Here is a 19,968-nt window from a genome sequence, read left to right on the forward strand (position 1 = left end):
GATCTTGCATGGCCAGCTGAACAAGCAGCTGGAGTCTAACACATCTCCAACTGAAGGCGCTTCTGACATTCCTGCAAGGTTGCACTAATTTGCCATCCTGCACGATTGCTTTGATCCCAAACTCTACGGGATATGGTGGTGTGGTGGCTATCGGACAAGCAACCCATAGATCATGTGTTCAAATCCGGCTATGTGGCAACAATACGGCCTGGGTGGGATTGTGGTCAGTGCAGCCTGGATGGGCTGAATGGCCTCCTTCTGCACTGTAGGGATTCTATGATTCTATGAATCTGTGACCAACTTTTCTTCCTCAATTTTCTCGCACACCTCTTTATTTTAGTTCTAATCGATGTTCTTTTGCCAGCGTTAGATCTGAGGCTGTCCAACTCTTACACACAGATATTCTTTTATTTAGAGATACAGTTGTTGCTGGTAACTGGACCCTTTATTAGAAAATAAATGACCAAGCCAGTGGCAATTCCATCTTTGGTAAATCACCTCACTGCATATTTAGAATAGGTTTATTTATTCGTGTCACAAGTAGGCTTACATTAACACCGCAATGAAGTTACTGTGAAAATTCCTGAGTCGCCACACTCCGGCACCTGTTCGGGTACACTGAGGGAGAATTTAGCATGAACAATGCACCTAACCAGCACGCCTTTCGGACTGTGGGAGGAAACCGGAGCACCCGGAGGAAACCCGTGCAGACATGAGGAGAACGTGCAAACTTCGCACAGAGAGTGACCCAAGTCGGGAATCGAACCCAGGTCCCTGGCCCCTGTGAGGCAGCAGTGCTAACCACTGTGCCACCGTGCCACCCCACGTCAGGATATAACATAACACTATTCAAACATATATTCAAACATATATTCAAACGTAATGGCTGGAATTTTACCAGCCTGCCTGCCGCAGGAATTGGAGCAGGCGAGGGCGGATCATGGGAAAGTCCGCTGACTTGGTTTCAGAATGAGCAAGGCCATAAAATCCCATCCATAAGATCCTGAGGGGGTTTGACAGGGTAGACGGTGAAGTGTTTTCGCGAGCGGGAGGGTCTCGAACAAGGGGAAATAGCTACAAGATAAACGGCAGGTCATTTTAAAACTGAGGTGCGTAGAAATTTCTTCTCGCAAAGGGTGGTGAATCTCTAGAATCCTCTACCCCAAAGGGTGTTGGAGACTGGATCATTATAAGTATTTAAAGTGGAGATGATAAATATTGAATAGATTGAGGAATTGAGGATGATGGGGAAATGGCAGAGAACAGGAGCTGAGGTCAGCATAGATCAGCCATGATGGTATTCATAGAAATCATAGAAACACTACAGTACAGAAAGCGGCCATTCGGCCCATCGAGTCTGCACCGACCACAATCCCACCCAGGCCCTACCCCCATATCCCTACATATTTTACCCACTAATCCACGCATCCCAGGACACTAAGGGGCAATTTTAGCACGGCCAGTCAACCTAACCCACACATCTTTGGACTGTGGGAGGAAACCGGAGCACCCGGAGGAAACCCATTGAATGTTTTGAATGTTGGGGCAGTCTGAGGGGTCGGGGAGCCTCACTCCTGCTTCTATTTCTTGTGTTCATTAAAAATGTACCACCAAACATTTCTCTGCAGTTTACTACACCCGCCTGCGATCTCTCCAGCTCACTGTACTCTGGCAATAATACAGTCAGTTCTAGGCATGGTCTGGAGGAATGTTTCACCTTAATGTGTCTCTTTAGATTGGAGCTGGATAAACTGCCAGACGGTTACACGTGTGATGTCATCGGACTCGTCACCTTTGTGGGAAGATGTCAAAGAGTCAGGAGAGAAGGTAATCTTTCAAAGCGTCGATGTTGGGAGAAACACAGCTTCATGACAATAAGTAAAAGTCCGGTTAACTTTCTTCCTCCCCCTTTCATTGTGACACAGATGGCAGTGAGAATTTCTGCTTGTATCGCTGGGTTCATGCTGTAGATGGCAGCACCGAGCAACCTTTTGTACTTGAAGTGTTTGCAACTTCGCAACCAGAAACCTTTCAACAAATTCATCCGAGTAAGTAATGTTTTGCCTTTCGGTGGTTAGATTTCTGATCTAACTGGATTACCAACAAGAGCAATGTGCATTTCTGTGGTGTCTTTAACAATAAGACCACAAGACATAGGAGCAGAATTAGGCCATTCGGCCCATCGAGTCTGCTCCGCCATTCAATCATTGCTGATAAATTTCTCAACCCCATTCTCCCGCCTTTTCCCTGTAACCTTTGATCCCCTTTCCGATCAAGAGCCTGTCTATCTCTGTCTTAAGTACACTCAATGACCTAGCCATCACAGCCATCTGTGGCAATGAATTCCACAGATTCACCACCCTCTGGCTGAAGAAATTCCTCCTCATCTCGGTTCTCAAGAATCGTCCCTTTACTCTGAGGCTGTGCCCTCAGATTGTAGTCTCTTCTACTAATGGAAACATCTTCCCCACATCCATTCTATCCAGGCCTTTCAGTATTCTGTAAATCTCAATGAGATCCTCCCTCATCCTTCTAAACTCCATCAAGTACAGACCCAGAGTCCTCAAACGCTCCTCATGTGGCAAGCCTTTCATTCCCGGGATCATTCTCGTGAACCTCTTCCGGACCCTCTCCAAGGCCAGCACGTCCTTAGATACGGGGGCCAAAACTGCTCACAATGCTCCACACGTTTAGATAAAAGTGAAAATCTAAAATAAAGACAGTTGATGCTTTGAGTTGTCAGCCAGTGTCCGTGCAGAGAGAAACAAGAGTTATTGTTTCAGGCGGGTAACCTTTCATCAGCGCGGGAGTAAAGCCTGAGGAAAGGTAATTGACCTGAAACTCACTTTCTCTCCCTACAGATGCTGCCAGGCCTGAGTATTTCAAGTGTTTACTGTTTGAACTGGTATTTGTATATTAACTTTAATGGGAACATAGCATGTGAATGTCACTTGGCGTTGCACCTGGGAGTGCCAAGACTTGTGCAATCTTGACAAGGTTAATTTCAATGTGACCATATATGATCCTAACTCAGGGGCTGCCTGTCTAATAGCAGAGATTATAAGTCAATGGAATGAAATGGGGATCATGAATTGGAAGAGACTGTACTGCTATTTTTGGCTTTAACACTGTACAGTTGCGGCAGACAAGTTCAAACTTCCCAAGCCAGCCAGAGCCACAAGCACAACCGTTCACACCGAGCAAAAGGGAACACACACATTCGAGTAGGCCACTCGGCCCCTCAAGACTGCTGCACCATTCAATAAGATGATGGCTGATTTGAATGGAAGCGCAACTCCACATTCCCACCTTTCCCCCAATAACCTTTCACCCCCTTACTAATCAAGAATCGATCTAATTTTGCCTTAACAGATATCCCAAGACTCTGCATTAACCATCTTTTGAGGAAGAGAATTCCAAAGTCTCTCAACCCCCTTGAGAGAATTTTTTCCCCCCCTCATCTCTGTCCTAAATGAGCCTTATTTTGAAACAGTGAGCCTGAGGTCTAGGTTCGCCCCACAAGAGGAAACACCCTTCACACATCCACGCAGTGTGTGTGACACGCCACCTTCCATCAGCCCTGTCACAGAGTAATCATGATGTGGAGATGCCGGCGTTGGACTGGGATGAACACAGTAAAAGTTTTAACAACACCAGGTTAAAGTCCAACAGGTTTATTTGGTAGCAAATACCATTAGCTTTCGGAGCACTGCTCCTTCGTCAGATGGAGTGGAAATGTGCTCTCAAACAGTGCACAGAGACACATAATCAAGTTACAGAATACTGATTAGAATGCGAATCCCTACAGCCAGCCAGATCTTAAAGATACAGACAATGTGGGCGAGGGGAGCATTAAGCACAGGTTAAAGAATGTGTATTGTCTCCAGACAGGACAGCCTGCAAGTCCAGGAGGCAAGCTGTGGGGGTTACTGATAATGTGACATAAATCCAACATCCCAGTTTAGGCCGTCCTCATGTGTGCGGAACTTGGCTATCAGTTTCTGCTCAGCGACTCTGCGCTGTTGTGTACCATCTACCAGGTACACGGTATCTACTCTTGCAACTCGGCCAACGTTGTCTACCTGATACGCTGCAGGAAAGGATGTCCCGAGGCATGGTACATTGGGGAAACCATGCAGACGCTACGACAACGGATGAATGAACACCGCTCGACAATCACCAGGCAAGACTGTTCTCTTCCTGTGGGGGAGCACTTCAGCAGTCACGGGCATTCAGCTTCTGATCTTCAGGTAAGCGTTCTCCAAGGCGGCCTTCACGACACACGACAGCGCAGAGTCGCTGTGCAGAAACTGATAGCCAAGTTCTGCACACATGAGGATGGCCTAAACCGGGATGTTGGATTTATGTCACACTATCAGTAACCCCCACAGCTTGCCTCCTGGACTTGCAGAATCTCACTGGCTGTCCTGTCTGGAGACAATACACATCTCTTTAACCTGTGCTTAATGCTCCCTCCACCCACATTGTCTGTATCTTTAAGATCTGGTTGGCTGTAGGGATTTGCATTCTAATCAGTATTCTGTAACTTGATTTTGTGTCTCTGTGCCCTGTTTGAGAGCACATTTCCACTCCATCTGACGAAGGAGCAGCGCTCCGAAAGTTAATGGTATTTGCTACCAAATAAACCTGTTGGACTTTAACCTGGTGTTGTTAAAACTGTTACAGAATAATCATGCAGGAAGCACAGTAGGGATGTGGAGAACAATGTTTCCACCAGTGAGCTAATGCATAGGGCGGCAGGCATCAGTGCCTGAGGAAACTAACCAAATAATTAATGACCTCAGAGAGAATCTTGACTTGGCTAGTATCAGTGAATTAATAAAGTTACAGTCCATGCCCCCTAGCATTCCCTGGGATCCGAGCGCAAAAGTCAAGGCTGACTCTCCAGTGCAGTACTGAGGGAGTGCTGCAGTGTCAGAGGTGCTGAGCATCCAAATTATATATTAAACCGAGACCCCATCTGCTCTCCAAAATGGTCATTAAAGATCCAGGGTGCCATTTTGAAGAACTGGGGAATTTTCTTCAGATTCCTGGCCGATATTTATCTCGAGGAACGGGTTGTCTGTTCTTGACCATTTGCTGTTTGTGGGAGCTGCCCGCACACAGATTGAGTGCTGTTTTGCCTACTCACTACACTTCAAAAGAAAGCAGGCTATAAAATGCTTTGGAGTGCCCTGTGGTCGTGAAAGATGCTATACAAATGCAAATCAAGCTATCTTATTTTCATAAAATCATGGAATCCCTACAGTGCAGAACGAGGCCATTTGGCCCATCAGGTCAGCACCGACTCTCCGAAAGAGCATTCGACCCATGTCCTCCCCTCCATTGCCATCCCTGTAACTTTGTCCATTTACCATGGTCAGTCCACCTACCCTGCACATTTTTGAGCTGTGGGAGGAAACTGGAGCTTGGCAACTATCATCTATTGTAAGAACCCATCTGGTTCACTAATGTCCTTTATGGAAAGAAATCTGCTGTCCTTATCCGGCCTGGCCTACAGGTGACTCCAGGCCCACCGTTTTTTTTATTCATTCATGGGACATGGGTGTCGCTGACTGGCCAGCATTTATTCCCCAAAAATATGTGATTGACTCTGAACTGCCCTCTGAAATGGCCCAGTGAGCCATTCAGTTCAAGGGTAATTATGGATGGGTTACAGATGTGACACCCTCATCCCATGGAAGAATATAGAGAAAGAAAAGTTCTTTAATGTCTGCGCTGCTCTATCCCATTAAGTTCATTCGGTATAATAAGCCATGCCTTTTTGATTTAATCTCCCAAAAATGTACCACTAAACATTTCTCTGAATCAAACTTCACCCGCCAACAGTCTACCCGTAAGACAAAGGAGCAGAAGTAGACCATTCAGCCCATTGAGTCTGCTCCACCATTCAATGAGATCATGACAGACCTCACATTGTGCCTTTAAGACTTGATTAGCTGCAAAGCCTCGCATTTCAATCATTGTTCCGTCAATTGAGTTTGTGTCTTTATATGCTCTGTTTGTGAGAAGAGCTCCCACTCACCTGACGAAGGGTTGAAGAGATGTGTGTTGTCTCCAGACGGGACAGTCTGTTGTGGGCAAAGTTTACTTCTGTTGTGGGCAAAGTTTTGGAAAGGATTATAAGAGATAGGATTTATAATCATCTAGAAAGGAATAATTTGATTAGGGATAGTCAACACGGTTTTGTGAAGGGTAGGTCATGCCTCACAAACCTTATTGAGTTCTTTGAGAAGGTGACCAAAGAGGTGGATGAGGGTAAGTCAGTTGATGTGGTGTATATGGATTTCAGTAAAGCGTTGATAAGGTTCCCCACGGTAAGCTATTGCAGACAATACGGACGCATGGGATTGAGGGTGATTTAGCGGTTTGGATCAGGAATTGGCTAGCTGTAAGACAGAGGGTGGTGGTTGATGGGAAATGTTCATCCTGGAGTTCAGTTACTAGTGGTGTACCGCAAGGATCTGTTTTGGGGCCACTGCTGTTTGTCATTTTTGTAAATGACCTGGATGAGGTCGTAGAAGGATGGGTTAGTAAATTTGCTGATGGCACTAAAGTTGGTGGAGTTGTGGACAGTGCGGAAGGTTGTTGCAGGTTACAGAGGGACATAGATAACCTGCAGAGCTGGGCTGAGAGATGGCAAATGGAGTTTAATGCGGAAAAGTGTGAGGTGATTCACTTTGGAAGGAGTAACAGGATTACAGAGTACTGGGCTAATGGTAAGATACTTGGTAGTGTGGATGAGCAGAGAGATCTCGGTGTCCATGTGCATAGATCCCTGAAAGTTGGCACCCAGGTTGATAGAGTTGTTAAGAAGGCATATGGAGTGTTAGCTTTTATTGGTAGAGGGATTGAGTTTCGGAGCCAGGAGGTCATGTTGCAGCTGTATAAAACTCTGGTGCGGCCGCACTTGGAGTATAGCGTACAGTTCTGGTCGCCGCATTATAGGAAAGATGTAGAAGCATTGGAAAGGGTGCAGAGGAGATTTACCAGGATGTTGCCTGGTATGGTGGGAAGGTCTTATGAGGAAAGGCTGAGGGACTTGAGGTTGTTTTCGTTAGAGAGAAGAAGGTTATGAGGTGACTTAATAGAGGCATACAAGATGATCAGAGGATTAGATAGGGTGGACAGTGAGAGCCTTTTTCCTCGGATGGTGATGGCTAGCACGAGGGGACATAGCTTTAAATTGAGGGGTGATAGATATAGGACGGATGTCAGAAGTAGGTTCTTTACTCAGAGTAGTAAGGGTGTGGAATGCCCTGCTTGCAGCAGTAGTGGACTTGCCAACATTAAGGGCATTTAAATGGTTATTGGATAAACATATGGATGATATTGGAATGGTGTAGGTTAGATGGGCTTTAGATTGGTTTCACAGGTCGGCGCAACATCGAGGGCCGAGGGGCCTGTACTGCGCTGTAATGTTCTATGTTCTATGATGTGATAATCCTCAACTCCACTTCCTGCCTTATCCCCAGAACCCTGGATTCCCTTATTGATTAAAATCTGTCTATCTCAGGCTTGAACATACTTAACAACCCAGCTCTGCAGCCCCTCTGCGACAAAGAATTCCACAGATTCATTCCCCTCTGAGAGAAGAAATTCCTGCTCACCTTTTAGCTGGATGTACTCTGGCACCACGTACATCCTCCCCAAGTCTGTCAGTCATGTGATCACTCCCGCCTCTTACTTTGAGGTCCGTGCAGCAAACTCTCCACCACTCCATCCTCCTTTAAGAAACTGATGAGAACCCCACCTCTTCGACCCTCCTTTTGATTACCCCTCCCAGTATTTATCTATTTGGGTTCGTGTCAAATCAATATCTGGTTTGCTATCTTGTGATGTGCCTTGGGATATTTTACTGCCTTAAAGGCGCTATATGAGTGCCGGTTCATTGTGGTACTTAGAACCTGAAACAGGAACTTTGACCCACAAGTGCTGCTTTTGTGTGTGGGAGCTTGTACAAACATTGAGAAAAAGGGATATTTTAGTTGTTCCTAACTCTAAGGGATAATGCAGGAGAGTTGACAGCTGAACCTATAATCATATTGCCTTTAAAACTAGTCAAGTTAGAGAAGAGGCAACCTATCGCTTGCCTCAGCACATCTCAGTCCCACCTAAACCCTCAAGTCAACATAAAGTATCTCACTGTTTCAAAGAACAGGGGTGTACTCCTGGTGTCTTGGCCAATAATTATCCTTCAAACAACATCACGAAGAGTATAGATTATGCATTCATTATCGCATTGGTGTTCCTGTGTTCAAATTCCTGTGTTCCCCTCAGTCAAAGGGTCAGTCACGAGGGGAGATAGGTTCAAGGTGAGGGGCAGGAGGTTTAGGGGGGGATGTGAGGAAAAGCTTTTTTATTCAGAGGGTGGTGACGGTCTGGAATGCGCTGCCTGGGAGGGTGATAGAGGCGGGATGCCTCTCATCCTTTAAAAAGCACCTGGATGAGCACTTGGCACATCATAACACTCAGGGCTACGGGCCAAGTGCTGATAAATGGGATTAGGTGGGAGGTCAGGTGTTCCTTGCATGTCGGTGCAGACTCGATGGGCCGAAGGGCCTCTTCTGCACTGTGTGATTCTATGAAATTGCATTGCTGCATTTTCTTTGTTCCAATACTCTTTGGTGCTCTTGAGGTGCTGTAAACATGGGACTCTCTTGACTCATGTACAAATATGTCTCCCACACAGTGACTTACTTGGTGTGCACCCAGATGAGGGTCGTTCGAGAATTGCGACCGGGTGGAACAGTTACCACTGTTCCCTATCTGACAACCTCCAACGAAAGTCAGATATTTATTTCAGGTGGGTTTTGTAACCTTTCATCTCTATGCGCTTGTGAGAAATTTTCACCATTTCAAGAGGTGCTCCTTTGGCCGGCAAGCTGCTCATTTGTATTTAAGAAGGCGGCTCTCCAAAGGCGCCACCATCTCGCGGGCAATCAGGGATGGGGCAACAAATGCTGACCTTACTGGTGATGCCCACATCCTGTGACTGGACAAAAAAAAAGAGAACTTGGACAAAACCACAAATTAATTTTGATGCTTTCCGTTTTGAACTCAAGATGCCATATGTGAACTTCATGGGCACATTAGTGGGCGGCACGGTGGCACAGCGGTTAGCACTGCTGCTTCACAGCGCCAGGGACCCAGATTCGATTTCCGGCTTGGGTCACTGTGCAGAGTCTGCACAATCTCCCCGTGTCTGTGTGGGTTTCCTCTGGGTGCTCCGGTTTCCTCCCACAGTCCAAAAGACGTGCTGGTTCGGTGCATTGGCCATGCTAAATTCTCCCTCAGGCGCCGGAGTGTGGCGACTGGGGGATTTTTACACTAACTTCATTGTCGTGTTAAAGTAAGCCTACTTGCAACATTAATAAATACACTTAAGCTAATATGGTGCAGAAGGAGGCCATTTGGCCCATCGTGCCTATGCCAGCACTTGGAGCAGTCCAGTTAGTCCCATCTCCTTGCTGTTTCACCATAACCCTGCAAATTGTCTCTTTTTTTGAGGTATTTATCCAATGCCCTTTTGAACTTGCTCCCACCGCCTTTTCTATGATCCGCTGTGGATCATTGAAAATTACTGCACAATAAGGGCGAGACGCTAGCATAGTGTAATGTCACAGGGACAGTAATCTAGCAGCCTGGGCTAATGCCCTGGGAACATGGGTTCATATCACACCACGGCAGCTAGTGGAATTTAAATATAACTTGGGATTCGAAAGCTAGGCTCTGTAATGGTGACCATGGCAACTATGATCCACCTTGTCCTTCAGGGAAGGAAATCTGCCATTCTTACCCGGTCTGGCCTATATGTGACTCCAGGCCCACAGCAGTGCGGTTGGCCCACAACCGTCTTTTGACACGGCCCAGCGAACCACTCACATCAAGGGCAATTAGGGGTGAGGCAACATATGTTTGCACAGCCCACATCCCGTGGAACAATAAAAAATAACAGGCGGCATGGTGGCACAGTGGTTAGCACTGCTGCGTCACTGCGGCAGGGACCTGGGTTCAATTCCGGCCTCGGGTCACTCTCTGTGGAGTTTGCACATTCTCCCCGTGTTTCTGCGTGGGTTTCCTCCGGGTGCTCCGGTTTCCTCCCACAGTCCAAAGATGTGCCGGTTAGATTGATTGGCCGTAGAAGTTGTCCCTTAGTGACAGGGGGATTAGGAGGGTAAATATATGTAGGGTTACGGGGACAGGACCTGGGTGGTATTGTTGTCAGTGCAGACTCGATGGGCCGAATGGTGGCCTTCCGCGCTGTAGATTCTATGAATTCTCCTCATCTCGCCTCTTGTTCTTTTGCCAATTACTTTTGCTTGTTTGACGTTGCATCTCACAAAGTGTTGAGGACAAAGAATGTCCGGCATGTGGTTGCGAACCTTTCCTCCGTATATTCTGCCCCGCTATTGTGAAGAACTATTTGCTCCTCAAGCGAATCTGAAAGCTGCCAATAACCTGGGTTGTCTTTAAACTGTGACTCAGCTGTCTGTGCTATGCCACAGCAACGGCTATTTTAATCAGCCTCATCTGAGCATGACTTTATACTGTCCTTCGCACGGCTGTTCAGTTTGGAGAGCACAGCACACATTTATTCAAGTAAATGGCAGAGCGTGAATAGAACCCTGTAATTTAATCATCGGATTCATGTGGCTCACAATTCATTTGAGCTCCCCTCTGGTGGAGCCCTATTGTCATTTGAAACCTGGATGAGTAAATTATACATTAATTATTCCCATTCATCCATAATCCTTTGTATAATCCGCCTGTTCAACAGTGAAGTTTCAACCCATGAAATACAGAAACAAAATACTGCTTAAAGCGTTAGGACTCCCATCACTTTTGCTTGAGGTTTTGCCTATATTGATGAACCCAGGTAATTATGTATGAATAATTATCCATTGTTGGTCATGTCCTTTGTTCACCCGCCACCCCCTCCCTGCCGTCCGCCTACTTCTCATCTACATGCTACTCCTTGGTGACATCGTTTGAAAACATTCGTTTCCAGCTGTACTCAACGCCACCCCCTCACAGTTCCTCCACTGTCGCTCAATTATCAGACTACTCGTCTGACATCCGGTACCGGATCAGCAGGAATTTTCTCCCAACCCATTAGTGAGGGTAGTTTGAAAATTCCAGCCTGGTGCAACAGTTTCCTGGATCACAGCCCCCAACGAAAGTCAGATATCTATCTCCGGCGGATTGTGTAATCTTCATCACTTTGGAACTTTCGCCATTTAGGGTGGCACAGTGGTGAGCACCGCTGCCTCACAGCGCCAGGGACCGGGTTCATTTCCGGCCTCTGTCTGTGTGGAGTTGGCACGTTCTCCCTGTGTCTGCGTGGGTTTCCTCTGGGTGCGCCAGTTTCCTCCCACACTCCAAAGGTGTGCGGGTTAGGTGGATTGGCCGTGCTAAATTGCCCTTTAGTGTCAGGGGGATTAGCTCGGGTAAACACATGTGGTTATAGGGATAGGACCTGGATGGGATTATTGTCGGTGCAGGTTTGATGGGCCGAATGGCCTTCTGTAGGATTCTATGATTTCAATAGGTGCTCCTTTGGTGTGCAAGCTGATCGTTTGTATTTAAGAAGGCGGCTCTCCAAAGGCACCACCATCTCACGGGCAATCAGGTATGGGCAACAAATGCTGATCTTACTGTGACTGAACAAAATATAGGAGAACTTGAATGTTACCACATGTTAATTTTGATGTTTTCCATTTTAAGATCTTTTTATTCAAAATGCCTCTGTGAACTTCAGGTGAACCCAACTAATTATTGGGAAGACTGAAACCAGTGTCCTTGGTCCTTCCCACAACCTCAGTTACTTTAGCTCCCCTTTCCACCTCTCTCCCTGGCAACTGTCAGAGGCTGAACCAGATGCTCACCAACGTATTGTGACATTTGACCCCGAGGTGACCACTGAACCATGCCATTGCTAAGATATCCATTCCCACCTCTGTGACAGCGCCTGACTTCGCACGACCTCAGCTCACCTCCTGCTGAAATCCTCATCCGTACCCTCATCAACTCTGGACTCGACCATCACAGTGTGGACCGGCCTCCCTCATTCTATTCTCTCTAAACTTCAGGTTCATCCAAAACCCTGCTGCCTAGGTTCTAAGTCGCGCCAAGGCCCTCCTTCCCCTATCATTCCTGTGCTCACTGACTCACATTGGCTCCCAGGTCTTGCAACACTTTAATTTTAAAATTTTCATCATGGAATCTCTACAGTGCAGAAGGAGGCCATTCAATCCATCGAGTCTGTACCGACCACAATCCCACCCAGACCCTATCCCCGAAACCCCACATATTTACCCTGCTAATCCCCCTGACACTAAGAGGCAATTTAGCATGGCCAATCAACCTAACCCGCACATCTTTGGACTGTGGGAGGAAACCGGAGCACTCGGAGGAAACCCACGCAGACACGGGGAGAACGTGCAAGCTCCACACAGACAGCGACCCAAGCAGGGAATCGAACCCGGGTCCCTGACGCTGTGAGGCAGCAGTGCTAATCACTGTGCCATCGTGTCGCCTTGTTTTCGAATCCCTCAAAGACCTCGCCTCTCCCCATGCTGATCTCATTCTGCTCTCGAGCGTTCCTAATTTGAATTGCTTCGCTATTGGTCACTGTACGTTCAGCTGGCTAGGCCTTGTGCTCGGTAATTCTCTCTCTGACCCCTTCTCTGTCTTTCTTTCTTTAAGACTCTCCTCAAAGCCTCCCACCTCGATAAAGCATTTAATCTCTGCTCTAATCTTGCATGATGTGGCTCAGAAGTTTGCTTTATAATGCTCCTGTAAAGTGCTTGGGATGTTTTCTTGCGTTAAAGATGCCATATAAGTACGGGTTGTTGTAAATGTTACGAATTGATATCTCTCACAGGATCTCGTAACATCAAAACAGACCATCCTGTCCATCGTTGGCTCTTTGCAGGTGCTATCCAATCAGACTCATAGAGGCCTACAGCCTGGAAACAGGCCCTTTGGCCCAACTTGTCCATGCCGCCCTTTTTTTTAACCACTAAGCTAGTCCCAATTGCCCACATTTAGCCCATATCTCTCGATACCCATCTTACCCATGTAACTGCCTAAATGCTTTTTAAAAGACAAAATTGTACCCGCCTCCACTACTACCTCTGGCAGCTTGTTCCAGACACTCACCACCCTCTGTGTGAAGAAATTGCCCCTCTGGACACTTTTGTATCTCTCCCCTCTCACCTTAAACCTATGCCCTCTAGTTTTAGACTCCTCTACCTTTGGGAAAAAGATATTGACTAGCTAGCTGATCTGTGCCCCTCATTATTTTATAGACCTCTGTAAGATCACCCCTCAGCCTCCTACGCTCCAGGGAAAAAAGTCCCAGTCTATCCAGCCTCTCCTTATAACTCAATCCATCAAGTCCCGGTAGCATCCTAGTAAATTTTTTCTGCACTCTTTCTCGTTTAATAATATCCTTTCTATAATAGGGTGACCAGAACTGTACACAAGTGTGGCCTTACCAATGTCTTGTACAACTTCAACAAGACATTCCAACTCCTGTATTCAATGTTCTGACCGATGAAACCAAGCATGCCGGATGCCTTCTTCACCACTCTGTCCACCTGTGACTCCACTTTCAAGGAGCTATGAACATGTACCCCTAGATATCTTTGTTCTGTATTCATTTGTTACTCACTCTCTTGCCTTTGGAAATAGTATCTTCCTATCCAAAACCCCTCATAATTTTGAGCATCTCTATTTAAATCTACCCCGATCCCTTTGTGGGGAGACAGTGGTTAGTGGTTTGTCATTGGGCTAATAATCCAGAGACCCAGAGTAATACCCTTGGGATCCAGGTTCAAATCCCACCGTGGCTGAGGGTGAAATTTGAATCCAGCAAAAATCTGGAATTAAAAGTCTAATGATGACCATGAAACCATTGTTGATTGTCGTAAGAACCCATCTGGTTCACTAGTGTCCTTTTAAGGAAGGAAATCTGCCTTCCCTACCTGGTCTGGCCTACATGTGACTCCAGATCCACAGGAATGTGGTTGACTCTTAAAATACCCTCTGAAATGACCCAGTAAGTCAATCAATTCAAGGGCGTTGGGACGTCTTGTTGAAGTTGTACAAGACATTGGTAAGGCCACACTTGGAATATTGTGTACAGTTCTGGTCACCCTATTATAGAAAGGATATTATTAAACTAGAACGAGTGCAGAAAAGATTTACTAGGATGCTCGCGGGACTTGATGGTTTGAGTTATAAGGAGAGGCTGGATAGACTGGAACTTTTTTCTCTGGAGCATAGGAGGCTTAGGGGTGATCTTATAGAGGTGTATAAAATAATGAGGGGCATAGATGATCTAGATAGTCAATATCTTTTCCCAAAGGTAGGGGAGTCTAAAACTAGAGAGCATAGGTTTAAGGTGAGAGGGGAGAGATACAAAAGTGTCCAGAGGGGCAATTTCTTTCACGCAGAAGGTGGTGAGTGTCTGGAACGAGTTGCCAGAGGTCGTGGTAGAGGCGGGTACAATATTGTCTTTTAAAAAGCGTTTAGACAGTTACATGGGTAAGATGGGTACAGAGGGATATGGGCCAAATGCGGGCAATTGGGACTAGCTTAGGGGTGACATGGACAAGTTGTGCCGAAGACCCTGTTTCCATGCTGTAAACCTCTATGACTATATGGCTATTAAGTATGGGCTATAAATGCTGGCCCAGCCAGTGACGCCCACGTCCCATGGTCAAATAAATAAATCACCTTCTCTGGTCTAAAGAGATCAATCCCAACTTCTCCAGTGTCTCCATGTAACTGGGCAGCACGGTGGCACAGTGGTTAGCACTGTTGCCTCACAGCGCCAGGGACCTGGGTTCGATTCCCAGCTTGGGTCAGTGTCTGTGCAGAGTTTGCACATTCTCCCTGTGTCTGCGTGGGTTTCCTCCGGGTGCTCCAGTTTCCTCCCACAGTCCAAAGACGTGCTGGTTAGGTGCATTAGCCATGCTAAATTCTCCCTCAGTGTACCCGAACGGGCGCCGGAGTGTGGCGACTAGGGGATTTTCACAGTAACTCCACTGCAGTGTTCATGTAAGCCGACTTGTGACACTAATAAATAAATTAATAACAAGTTTCTAATCCCCAGTAGCGTTTGAGTAAATCTCGCCTCCACCTTCCTTGTGGCAAAGGGGAAAACGGTGATGGGCTGTGGGGTAGGACCAGGCAAGTGGAAGTAATTGGATCGCTCTTTCAAAGGGTGTGGGTGTTAACACTACAAGTTAATAATAGCTTTCCAAAATCCAATGCTGTTATTTCACTGATCTCCTGGGACTCATTCTGTTGACGCATCTCTCTTAATGTTCAGGACATCACAAAGGCCAGCCATACACACACAATCCTAAAGTACAGAGCTTCATTCGGTGGATAAAAGGACAGCAGGAGAAAGATGTGATGAAGAGGTCTGTGATTGGCGGGTACTACACCTTCCCTCCAGCTCCGAGCCTGTTTCAGGATTACTGTAAAAATCTTGATGGTAAGTCTGGTATTGGACTTGTTACACATTGAGTGCCTCTGCACTGTCTCAGACTTCCTGTCGCACTGACTTAACCTTATTAAGGAAACGGTGATAATGCAGAGGGCTCCTTTTTCAGGTTGGCCACCAGTAACCAGTGCAGTTCCACAGCGATCAGTGCTGGGATCGCAGCTGTTTACAATATATATCAATGACTCGGAGGAAGGAAGCAAATGGACTGTAGCCAAATTTGCAGACGACACCAAAATAGGTGGAAAGGCAAGTTGCGAGAGGGATACAAACAGTTTACAAAGATAATGATAGGTTAAGTAAGTGGGCAAAAAGTTGGCAGACGGAATCTAATGTGGGAAAATGTGAAGTTGGAAGGGAGAATTTTAAAAATGAGTATAATTTAAATGGAGAAAAACTGCAGAAAGCTGCAATACAAAGGGACTTGGGGGCACTTGAGCACAAAACACAGAAAGCTAGCACACACGAGCAGCAGGTAACCAGGAAAGTGAATGGAATGTTGGCCTTTATTTCAAGGGGGTTGGAGTATAAGAGTAGAGAAGTCTTGCTGTAACGGTACAAGGTACTGGTAAGGCCACACTTGGAATACTGTGTGCAGTTCTGGTCACCCTATTATAGAAAGGTTATTATTAAACTAGAAAGGGTGCAGAAAAGATTTACTCGGATGCTACCGGGACTTGATGGATTGAGTTATAAGGAGAGGCTGGATAGACTGGGACTTTTTTCTCTGGAGCGTAGGAGGCTGAGGAGTGATCTTATAGAGGTCTATAAAATAATGAGGGGCACAGATCAGCTTGATAGTCAATATCTTTTCCCAAAAGTAGGGGAGTCTAAAACTAGAGGGCATAGGTTTAAGGTGAGAGGGGAGAGATAACAAAAGTATCCAGAAGGGCAATTTTTTCACACAGAGGGTGGTGAGTGTCTGGAACAAACTGCCAGAGGTAGTAGTAGAGGCGGGTACAATTTTGTCTTTTAAAAAGCATTTAGATAGTTACATGGATACGATGGGTATAGAGGGATATGGGCCAAATGTGGGCAATTGGGACTAGCTTAGACGTTTAAAAAAAAAAGGGCGGCATGGACAAGTTGGGCCAAAGGGCCTGTTTCCATGCTGTAACCCTCTATGACTCTATGGTGAGACCACAATCTGGAGTACTGTGAGCAATTTTGGTCTCCTTATTTAAGGAAAGATATTATTTCATTGGAATCAGTTCAGAGAAGGTACACTTGGATGATCCCCAGTATGGAGGGATTGTCTGATGAGGAAAGGTTAAACAGGTTGGGACTCTACTCATTGGAATTTAGAAGAATGGGAGGTGATCTCATTGAAACATGTAGGATTCTTAAGGGGATTGACAGGATAAATGCTGAGAGGATGTTTCCCTTCATGGGAGAGTCTAGGACCAGAGGATATAATCTCAGAATAAAGGCACGCTTATTTAAGACTGAGATGAGGAGGAATTTCTTTTCTCAGAGGGTTGTGAGTCTTTGGAACTCCTTATCATAGAGCGCTGTAGGAGCAGAGTCCTTGTGTTTAAGGCTAAGATAGATTTCTCAAGACAAAGGTGAAGCTATGAAAGCCAACGACTCTTTCTCTCTCGAGAATTGAGAGCTGTTAGCTCTGGCAGGTGGCGGTTTATTTGTCCCACTGCCCCCTTCTTTTATACCCATGATGACATATCAATATTTCCCACAATAGGTCCTAGGTCCAAAACCGTCAGATTTAAATTTAATAGGTTCTTGGTATCTAAGTGCCTACTTCAAATTGATTGGCTAAATTCAAAAGCCTGTTGTCTTGGTAAAAACTGCTGTTTGGTCTTTCGATACAAATGTTTCAGTTTGGGCTCTCTGTGTACTTACATTTTAAATCTCGAAGCACAGAAAAAGCACCACCTTTTAATGGGGCCATGCACCCCCTCCCCCCCCCCCCCCCCCAAGCATTCTACAACTTTACAAACACCAAATTCTAACTTCTTACCCCCCAATCTACACTTACTCTACCCAACTTCGCAACACCAGGTAGTGCCTGGGCAGTTTTGGGACTGCCCAGGTACCACATAGTAGGGGGCAGTGCCAGGGCGTGTCTGGCCAATGCTCAGAGGAGGGGAGGTGGGGCTAGTACCCGCTAGGACGCGGGCATGATTTTGTCATCACTCCCCATCGCTGCACTCACCTTGAGCGGGCTTCGGAGTCCAGTCATGGTTCACGCCGTTCTGCCGTCACTCCACCGTGGCTGGATTTTCTGACACCGGGGATGAATCCAGCGTATGGGCCTGAAAATGATTTGTTAGTTTATTATGATGATGTTTGATGGCGGGATACGCGTCCCGTCACTGATGGGGGCGGGAGGGGACAATCGCAGCTGTGTTTATACTGTCGGAGAACACGACTTTTGCAATTCTCGCGATATCTTCCGTTCCCGTCGGCAAATCTGTCCGGCGCGGACAGGAGTGGAAAATCCCGACCAATGGGTGTAACTGTGCTTTGATACAGCAGAAAGTTAGGTGGGACCTTGTAACGGATTATGTTCCACTTATTTACTTTAGTAAGTGCTTAGCTTTACTTTTCAGGTCTTTGTGGTGTAATCTCGTGTCTATAATGTGTTTCAATTCTCAAGCCGAGGCTCTCTTAACCTCCACCAGTGAGCTGAAGAAGGAGATTGAAAGCCTGCATTACCGAGAACATCGGCGAATTCTCCTCCAGGGAACCATTGCTGCTGTTGGATACGTTTATCATCAAGACTCAGCTGATAGGCAGCCAATGCCGGTATGAGAAACTACCTTCAATCACCTCAAGGGCTAGGGTTGTGTCAGGACCATCATTCCCTCCAGTGGCTTCTTTTGTAATAACTGCTGACACTCATGTTCTTCAAATCTATAAGCCAGCTCCTTTTTGTGTAAACTTCTCTCCTTTCACAGGCTGTGGGCATCGCTGGTTAGGCCACAACCACAATCTGTAACCTCATGGCCCGACATAGGTATGTCCTGTCGGCAAAAAGCAGGTCAAATCCAATCCAGCCAATTACCACCAATCAGCCTACTCTCGATCATCAGTAAAGTGATGGAAGGAGTCATCAACAGAGCCATCAAGCAGCACTTACTCAGCAATAACCTGCTCACAATAACCTGCTCACAGGCGCTCAGTTTGGGTTCCATCAGGTTACTCAGCTCCTGACCCCACTAAAGCATGGTTCCATAGGGACAAAAAAGCTGAATGCCAGAGGTGAGAGTGACAGCCCTTGACACCAAGGCAGCATTTGACCGAGTGTGACATCAAGGAGCCCGAGCAAAACTGGAGTCAGTGGGTATCAGGGGGCAAACTCTTTGCTGGTTGGAGTCATACTTGACACAAAGGAAGATGGTTGTGGTGGTTGGAGGTCAATTATCTCAGCTCCAGGACATCACTGCAGGGAGTCCCTCAGGGTAGTCTTCTAGACCCAACCTTCTTCAGCTATTTCATCAATGACCTTCCTATCATTGTAAGATCAGGAGTGGGGATGTTTGCTAATGACTGCACGATACCATTCATGACTCCTCAGATACTGAAGCAGTCCATGTCCAAATGCAGCAAGACCTGGACAATATCCAGGCTGACAAGTAGAAAGTAACATCATGGCTCACAAGTTCATTTATTAGTGTCACAAGTAGGCTTACATTAACACTGCAATGAAGTTACTGTGAAACTCGCCTGTTCAGATACACTGAAGGAGAATTTAGCACGCTTTAGTTGCCCTGAGTGGCTCGCTCGGCCGTTTCAGAGGGCAGTTGAGAGTCAACCCCATTGCTGTGGGTCTGGAGTCACATGCAGGCCAGATCAGGTAACGATGGCAGATTTGCTTCGCTAAAGGACACTAGTGAACCAGGTGGGTATTTCTGACAATTGGCGGTTTTGTCATCATCAGTAGATTCTTAATTCCAGATATTATTTATTGAATTTAAATTCAACCATCTGCCGCAGCGGGATTCGAACCCGGGTCCCCAGAACATTAGCTGAGTTTCTGGATTAATAGTCTAGCGATAATACCACCAGGCTATCACCTTCCCCAAGAGTTGGTGCAGACTTGATGGGCCAAACGGCCTCCTTCTGCACTGTAAGGATTCTATGAAGCACTGGCCTATATTGTTCACACAATGTGTTAACTCATCACTAATCGATGTAGGGATAACTTTCTGTCCACATTGGTATTACAGCATGGCAGCATTTATAAAGGTAAACCTGATGTTGGTGTGCAACATTTTATAATGGGAACGGCCAGTGCCTTTATTTACATATCACACTGCAAATACAGAGCTCCAACCAGTAAATGGCACTGTTGTATGAGTTAGCTAGGCCAGCCCATCATTCAACATCTTTCTCTCTCACCACCATTTTCAAGTGTTTTGAAACTAATTTCCAGGTTTTCCTCCTGATCAACACAGGATTCCCTC

The 19,968-nt window shown here is 46.3% G+C and overlaps 1 protein-coding gene across 4 annotated transcripts in view; it reads left to right on the plus strand.

Annotated features, from left to right (window-relative positions):
• Positions 1–19,968, plus strand: part of radx (RPA1 related single stranded DNA binding protein) — a 71,272-nt gene that overhangs the window by 19,084 nt on the left and 32,220 nt on the right. For all 4 annotated transcript variants that reach the window (XM_078211785.1, XM_078211786.1, XM_078211784.1 and 1 more), the window contains exons 6-10: positions 1,736–1,827; positions 1,926–2,048; positions 8,714–8,827; positions 15,365–15,532; positions 18,159–18,307. In XM_078211785.1, coding sequence (XP_078067911.1) covers positions 1,736–1,827; positions 1,926–2,048; positions 8,714–8,827; positions 15,365–15,532; positions 18,159–18,307 — 646 coding nt within the window. The remainder of the gene's footprint in view (positions 1–1,735; positions 1,828–1,925; positions 2,049–8,713; positions 8,828–15,364; positions 15,533–18,158; positions 18,308–19,968) is intronic.

Source organism: Mustelus asterias, chromosome 4, assembly GCF_964213995.1.
Source record: "Mustelus asterias chromosome 4, sMusAst1.hap1.1, whole genome shotgun sequence".
In the NCBI taxonomy this organism is placed as follows: domain Eukaryota; kingdom Metazoa; phylum Chordata; class Chondrichthyes; order Carcharhiniformes; family Triakidae; genus Mustelus; species Mustelus asterias.